We start from the raw sequence: 8,703 nt of genomic DNA, 5'->3' as shown, positions 1-8,703 counted from the left end.
TTTTTCCCAGTGTAACATTTGGACCAGGCCAAAGTCATCCCGACCAACAAGGCTAAAGGCACGTAGACTGCGCACAGCACGGGCCAGCGCATAAACTATTTGCAGCAAACAAATGGAGCGACCTACAAGATTTTTTTAGTTCAATTTCTAGATCATGCAGCTTGAAACAGAGCACAGTTATAGTAACGTTGGCGGCGGGGCCCGGGGGATGTTTAGTTTTTAAAAACTCCTTCGCAGTGACATTTCGCTTCTTTCTTTCAGGAGAGAGAGGAGGGTTGGGGTGGGTGAGGGAGCTCAGACAACTGAGTTTTGCACTTGGATTCTGGTCAATGAATCAGAACATCTTATCATGGACGTGACTGGGAGAGCATTATTTTTTCAAGGCAGTGTATGTGTGTGTGTGGGGGGGAAAGATACCTCGACACGTTTGCTGACAGACAGACCAATATATACGTCGAAATAAAAGTTCCTTTTCTTTTAATGGAGCAGGCAATAAGACGATCAGCATTCTGCGCATCTGAAAACCAAAGCCAAAGGCAGCCCGTTTACATGTATTTCTTTGTGGTATACAAGTAAGAAGCTGCGGCAAAGGGCTCAAAGGCCTGACCATTGATTTTCCATTTACAGTTTAAAAGTCTAGGTATAAGGGCCGGGCTGCAGGAGACAACTGCAGCCTTCAGTCGCACATGAATGTTTGAAGATGCACAAAGGATTTTTTACCCCCAGTACTTCAGGCATTTTCATTCAGTTTGCCGCAGCCTATGACTGCAGAAGAGAGATTTATTCGACCCCTTTTAAAATAAGTAGCAGGAGTTAATGCATCATTTTCAACATGCAAGAAGCAGAAAATCTTTGGGCGCATTATGAAGCCGTGTAGTCATGTTAAGCCATGCACTTGCGCACAAGTCACGTGCCCAGTTAAAATTTATGCCTCTGGGTTCTCGGATCTATGCCATTACGTTAATGGATTATTAAAAATAGGGTTTATTTGTTATACGCTTTTCCATTTAAAAAAAAACAGGTTATTCCCAACCACAACATAAACAAACAGTGCATGCTCGTACTGTAGGGCAAGTTAATATATGAAGGGACTAGCCAGTATTTAAATATCCAAGATCATTACTAGTCAATGTTTCTTTATTTTTTTCTGCAAAATTATGTTTACATACAGGTAGAGAAATGGATCTTAGCTCAGTACCGCTCATCCTCCAAGGAAAGAAAAAAGTAGAAGAAAATCTATTATAAAGGGAAATTAAAGATAAGAGCTGATAATACAGGTCTTAGTGTAGCCTTTTGAGGGGGTTACTTTCTTCGTTTTGGCCAAGAATTCAATATTTGCGAATTTACAAGAGCCCCAAAGGTTTGCTTAGAACTTCTATAATTTGTTTTAATAATAATAATAAAGTTTTCATCGGGAATATACTCTACGCTAGAGTTGCAAAAGACATGTTCATTACAGGAATGGCAAGACATTTGTCTAGTACATAGAAAGCGCCTGCTCACGCATTACTACTCTTTTCTTTTTCATCCTTCGGTTTTGAAACCAAATTTTTACTTGTTGATCACTTAAATTCAGTCTGTTTGATAGCTCTTTCCTCTTCTGTCGGTTAATAAACTCATTGAGGAGAAACTCGTTTTCCAATTCAGCAATTTGTTGTTTTGTGTAAGGTTTCCGTTTCTTTCTTAATCTCCCCTGGGCGGGACACCAAGGCAAACCTACAACAAACATGTCGATAATTTAATGGATAAATTGTCTGCAATACATAGAACATGCAATAAACCGCATTACATAAATGTAACTTGCTCAAGGTATGTTTTTGTCAAGTACACTGAACATCACAAGAGCTATCTATACTGTCAGATAAACTGATTATCTCCGCAAATGGATAAATGTGTAATTAAAATAATTCTAAGGTCTTTTAGAAAATTATTCTCTAGGTCTCTTCTAGATAAAGTGAGTTATTTAAGGCATACCATCCTGCACTGAAGGTCTCAGACATGACTGGACTGCTGCAGACTGCACTGTCAGGTTCAAGTTGACCGAATTCTTGATGTCCTCCTTTAAGCTTGAAGGAGAGGAATTCACTTCAAAAAGAGCCGATGAGCCATGCAAACCTCTTTGCAGGCTGGAGTGGTCATACTTCACTGGCTTTAAGTTGGTTGGATGAGTAATACTTGGGTCATTGGCAAAGGAGAGCCTCTGCCTGCATCTTTCCTCCTGTTTGGAGCTTGCTTCGTGGGCGTAGTATTTATTGTTTTCTTCCAGGCACTCTTTGTTGCTGTTGGAATTGATGTTGATTGGAACAGAGCCCGTAAGGTAAGGCTGCGAGGAGCCGCTGAAAGCGTGGTTCTGAGGCTGAGTTGTACACGAACTTGAGCAAGTCCAGGGGATCGAGCTTCTGGGGTAGGAAATGGTGGGCAGAGCCGCCAATTGACTGCCATTAGTCCGCAAATTAGGAAAATAAAAGGAGTCCGGCGATTGCAAATTCAAGAGAGAACCAACGTAGCCAGATCTGTAGAGACTGCGATCACACATTTCCAACAAAGGCCTTCAGCTGTTCTTACAGCAGGATTTAGTTACAACGGGGAATAAGCGGCAAGCCTAAAACGATTGGACGAAACTTTGCATACAGGTTCTTCAAAGCCGGTAATTTCAGCACCGCCTACACCCACTGAGCCCTCTTGTTCTAAGTATTATAGTAATACTTGAAATATTAAAATCCCTAACTTGCGAGGGGGAGGAGAAAGCTTTGTCCCCACTCCTATAAAAATGAGTGGAGTAGGAGTGGAACGCTGCTTTACAAAAGGGAAAATAAGAGAAAACAAACATTTGTAAAGCTTTAGATAGGGCACTTTAGCTAGAATCCGGAGAACTGTGAGTTCTCCTTATGCCCCCTTAACTCGATTATTATGATTATTACGCTTTATTTCTCACCTACGGTTTCCTCATTTATTGTAAAGGTGCGAAGCTATTTGCTATACCTACATATGCATATGTACATATATTTTTATTGCAAACATCATTATATACATGCATATATACATGCTTGAAATTAAAATCCTCGTTGATGATCTGCTATTATTGGCATTATTATGATAAAGATCTGATACGACTCTAGTAGTAGATTTATTCCCCTTTCAGATTTTCACATTTTAACTTCCATTATCACCCATGTGGGGGAAAGTGTAATCATTGAAGGTCTGTGTTCTTTACAGGGCATTTAGTAATTTACATTTTAAAAATCAAACGTGTTCCACTCTTTCTCCCAACATGTTTCTTATTGAGGATACTTTATTTTTAACACAGCAAAATAATACAAAAAAAGTCCAAAGAATATATTTATATCAAGTGTAATACATTTTAGAACAACGCGCCCAAAGTACAGGTTTTATTGATTGATTTATTTTCATTTTCGCAAATCAGGCTTATTAATAAGGACTGGCGAGGGAAGAAGCTAAGAATTAATTCGAAAACTGCGAGAAAACACATTTAATCGGAGGTGCAATAAGCCACCGCAATAATTAGAGTGGTCGCCTCGAGTTTTAAATTGTCTGACTGATATGACATAATTTCCATAGCATTTATTTTTCCTCCACTAGGAGGTCAGCTCTTGGCACTTGGAGTTTTTCGGGTCAAACATGGTTTCAAGAATTTCCCCCCTGCTTTTCGCATAACAACTGCATTAAGAATGACATTAGTGAGCGTCCACACTTCATATCGCATGGCTTTGGCAAAGGGTGAACGCGTGAGCTGTGGAGCTTTGGGGAGCCCTTGATTCCTTTTGAAGAGTCCGTTCTGAATTCCGCGAGGCCTTGTGTATGGTAGCCACGACCGAAATATTCCATGAAAAATGCCGCTAATGGCGCAAGAGGCTGGAAGCTATTTGCTAAAACATACGGAAATATGGGGGAAAAGGGGTGGTCCGGGGTAAGTTGTCAGAGGAAAAAGCTTCAGATGATCATGGATATTTTTGAGATCACTCTTCATCAGTCAGCAGTCTTCAGAGCAGGTTTTCGGAATATAAAGTCGACTTCTAAATAATATTTTCGGCGTCCATCCATTTAATACATTTCACACAGTATATACATACGCGCTGCTCCATAAACGGAATGTCCCCACAACGGAATTAACCCAGCTTCAAACAGAAACATAAAGCGCTGACTTCATCGCGTTACATTAGCTCGATTAAAATATCAAACATGGTTAACACTAAAGGTTATTTTTCCATGTTATTGTCTTGTTAATTATAGTTTTAATCTTGGCTTTATTTCTATGAGGAGATCAGAGGCACTGGCAGTCTTGACATTTTCCTAATGAAAGTCGTCTTTCTGTTTAATGGGAATTTTGAGTAAATTATACAGTAATTTCATTGCCCTGGAAGAAAATCTTTAAATGATTACTCTCCAGATTATCCCCCTAGACCACACAAGACCACACAAGCAGTGCTGGAGGATATTACTGACCACTGCCCTTAATTTTTATTGTTTGAGTTATGTCTACCAATTGAGTCTCTCTTATTAACTTATTTGTTTTCGTTTCCCAAAACGCTGGAAAATGGTTGGGAAAATGTAGTTTTCTTCTGCACTAGCGTTTAATAAAGAAAGCTGTAATTGCGTCTAGCCTCTCAGAAGAAAGGAATGGGCATTTTGTGTTCAAAAGAGTATATTTTTCCCCAATAAAAAAAACAAGAATAGATGTGAGCTCTGTTACCGGAAAGAAAGGTGACACTTCAAACTAGTTTTTATGGTGTTAGAGAAACCAGGGCTTTTCAATTAACCTTAAACTAATCTTTAATTGTAAATTAATAAAATAAATATGGAAAGAAAAATCTTAGCAACAAGAGCATACAACAGAGGTATTTGTATCTGCAGAAAATAATGGTTATGTTTAAGTCTGCCCAAACATGACAAAATATCATGTAATGTAATCCTTGTTCGAAGTTTTTGCCCGTGGTGGGGTGAATATAGCAGTGACCAGAAGTCTTATTGGAGAGGATAATATCTTCAGCTGTAAATACACGCCTAATTTGTTCAACCATATTCTTTAATAAAATGTGCATACATCTATATTCTTATTTGTACAAGAAATGTAATGGTTCACTATAGAGCTAGATCGAGACCTTTACTCTTAAGCGCTTTTGGGTAAGTGTTGGATCAAAAGTAGTGTGACTACTAGACCTGATTACGCTTCCACCCCTTTGATTTTATAGGCATAGTCTTTCCATTTGAATATGAACGTTGCGCCGTGTAAATTAATGGTATTGAGTTGTCACTTGTACTGTGGAAATGCAGCACCTGGAACGGGAGTGAAGTGTTTTCCCAGCCTATGCCAGAGATTGTCCAGGAGGTGGCAGGATTGTCCTATACATCCGCGCTCACTCCACTGCACAACTATAGGAGTCAAGATCAATGGTAAATACAGGGCAGCCAAGTCGCCACGGCATATTTCAATTCAATGTATTAATGTATTCATTAACTGTGTGAAATAAAACTATACATATATTATATAATAAAGATATTGTCATCATCATAATTCTGCTAATATATATAATCAATGTACTCATGAATAGTGTGAAATAGAACTTTCTCTCTTTCACACTTTTATTTCTCACAGTTAGTGAGTACATTAATTATATGTAGTAGCAGAATCATTATGATTACGCTACGTTTCATTAGTCAAAAATAAATTACTATACATAAACTGTGGGGCCATAAGGTCTCTTAGTTAGGTGGTGGCAGTGATATGAAATGTACACTGCACATACAATGGCTGGGTATATTATAATTCATCTGATATTCCAAACAACTATACAGATCCCAATAGCCTGTGATGTAGACGTTGCCTCTAGCACCACCGCAGCTATCCATACTTTCTGCCGAAGCATTCTTTAATTTCTTCCATATCACTTCCGTGCTCTTTGTATGTGTATCTACGGACAGTATCATTTTTAAATAATGCTTCGAAATGCAGATGATGAGGCAAAAAGGAAGCCCTCGCCTTTCTGACTATAGTTGCATTTTTCTTTCTATTTCTGCACATTAGGTTCCATGGGACACAAATTAAAAACAAACTCCCCACGTGTGATTGAGTTAGTAGCGCGTTCAGATTTCATTCTAATGTATAATTTGCATGTAAAGTGGAGTTGTAATCTTGCCTAAATCTGCATCTCAGTATTCTGATACAAACTGAGAGTAAAGGCTAACCTTACATCAAAACATAATATAATACGAGAGAGTTCTGGGCAAAAAGAAAACTAAATGTTAGCAATAACAATCTAACCAATGAGTATTTCTTAGATTAAAAGTATTTAAAAAATACGATGAAAAGGTTCTAATAGATAGACGGACTTTAAAATATATAGAGAAAAGGGATTTTTAAAGTTCTAAACAAAGGCAGTATTGATTATCAGAGAAGGGTCAACACTTTTTTGGACATTTACTCTACCTCCCATGTACTTCAAGTTAGAGATTTTATGTTCCCCCAAAGTCTCTTATTTTCCCAGGGAAAGAAAATCCAATTTGGAACCTAGCTTTCCAGAGGAGGGAGATTTTTTTTCCAAGTTAAAAAGGAAGGTGGGGGCGAGGGTGGGAATAAGTGTAAGGGTAACGTGTGAGCCTAACACTTCGCTGAACAGGTCATTTTGTTAAATGAATGGGCTGACAAAAAGTCTGGGCCGCATTCTGAACTCCACACTCTGCCAAACGAGCTGCATCAGGGAGCCTTCTTGGTGTATGAATGCAGATTCGGGCCCAAGGACACAACAAATATTCTTAAATGCCACGTGAAGCAAACACGTATGGAACATTTAAAACACCGCAAGGCTGCTCAAAGAAGCTGCATTTCTTGCGCAGACGAAATATCACAGTGGAGCTGAAGTTGCTGGAAAACCACAATTATGTTTCACATAGCAAACTGTAGGCAGAAAGCATCTTTTACTCATTATACAAAGATCTGGTATAGCAAGAGCCCCGTCTTTGGGCTGTATTCTCGACTTTTTAATGCAGCCTGTCGTTAGATATGTGACCTGCTTTTTAAAAATAAAACAATCAAGCCATAAAAGTAGCCTTTCCATAATGCAGCCTGCAAAACGCCATGCTGTAAAAATAAATGCGATTTTCTTCAACTGTTTTTCTATTGAAAGGAAATCGTTTTTATTGAAGATGTTTTAAGGAGCTCTTGACAAACTTATTCACGGCTTTGAAGTTGAGCCCCCATTTCCAACACAATTCCAAGTAAAAGCAGACCTTAAAACGAACGGAAACAATATTGTTTGATGGAAAGAGACTTAGTGTATGTCTTACCCACAGACGTTAAGTATCAACGTGTTTAGAGCAATAGGCTATTATAATAAATAATAATAGTTCGGAACACGACATAGTTTAATAATTACACGAAACATAAATGGAGAGATTTTCTCTTTTCTCTCCTAGCAGTAAACTGACTTGTATGATCAAAATCACTGCATGGGTACCATAACACGCACACTAAGATTCAAACAAAACTAAAACACAACCGCCAGCCTCTCTGATCTAAATAAATTACGGCATCTTTCGAAAGTCATCATTTATTGCTTCTTTCATTAACACCCGTGTATTTTTGTAACTGAAAGGTATCAGCAAGATTCACCTCTGTAACAAGAAGTTTTCAAACCACATGATAGGGTGAAGGTGGAGAGTCTTGTGCTTGTTCAGACAAACAGGATAATAGGGCATCCAATACATTATATAAAAATACACATACGTTTATACACACCTTTATACAGCATGTCCTCTATATGCAATATGATTAAACACTGGAATTCAATTTAACTGTGTGTTCCTAGTATGCAGCTAACTAGCTAGCTATAAACTCATAAAACTTATCTGTTTCGGACTATCTTTACTAATGAAGAGCAAATTATAACCGTATACAACTGTATTGTTTGAAGTAATTGTGTGTGATGCAGTCGAATAAATGCATCTGCACAGAATATTTTGTTATTCTTTAAATTAGGGAGTATGAAATCATTAATCTGCAAATGACTACAAAGTAACCCCCCCCCCAAAAAAAATATGTGGAATACAGACAGTCATGGAAACAGCGGAAGTTAAATATGTTTTTCTAGTTCCAATCTGGCTCCAAATAACATTATTTTCTGAAAAAATAATAATCACCTCCAAACTACATAAAAGTAGCTATTTTCACATTAACAACCACTCACTCTATATGCTGGTGGGCTCACTTTATTTTAGACTGAGAACAGTGTTGTAATTATTTCTTAATCCCCAATTACATTACATTAATTATTATTTTTTTAAAAAGAATTCTGCATCGTTGTGAAATTTATGATACCAAATCACAACTGACAGTCGTGGCACCCGGCCGTTCAGAGACAATTTTACAGAAAAAAAACAGATAAGTAGTTAAGAAAATTATAATTGTAACTGATCAACATACTTAAAGTCGTTTATACTGGCCTAGAGGGAGGAACAGAAGATATTAAAATACACTAAAAAGAAGAAAGAAACAGAACTACAAAGTCAAGTTTTGGCAGCATTCTCCAAGGATCAGAGAAAAATGCTGACATTAATTAAAAGCAAATCACAAAATCTCGCCGCCGTAGGAAGGGGGGGAAATATTAAATATATTTTCAAGTCTTTCCAAAAGTCTTTAGCTGATCGTAAATTGTATTTATATTTCCGTCACTGTCCACAACCAATAGA

The 8,703-nt window shown here is 37.8% G+C and overlaps 1 protein-coding gene across 1 annotated transcript; it reads right to left on the bottom strand.

Moving 5' to 3' along the window:
* Nucleotides 1-1,477: 1,477 nt before the first annotated feature.
* HOXD12 (homeobox D12) lies at nt 1,478-2,536 on the bottom strand. Its single transcript, XM_024202238.1, has 2 exons — nt 1,975-2,536; nt 1,478-1,716 (listed from the first exon to the last, which is right to left on the bottom strand). The coding sequence occupies exons 1-2, from the start codon at nt 2,534-2,536 to the stop codon at nt 1,478-1,480; spliced, it is 801 nt and encodes a 266-aa protein (XP_024058006.1).
* Between the last annotated feature and the right edge of the window lie 6,167 nt (nt 2,537-8,703).

The sequence above is a fragment of the Terrapene carolina genome, unplaced genomic scaffold (assembly GCF_002925995.2).
Source record: "Terrapene carolina triunguis isolate 2854851 unplaced genomic scaffold, T_m_triunguis-2.0 Scaffold62, whole genome shotgun sequence".
In the NCBI taxonomy this organism is placed as follows: Eukaryota; Metazoa; Chordata; order Testudines; family Emydidae; genus Terrapene; species Terrapene triunguis.
The sequence above is the reverse complement of the archived record's forward strand: the minus strand, read 5'-3'. Positions and strand labels throughout refer to the sequence as shown.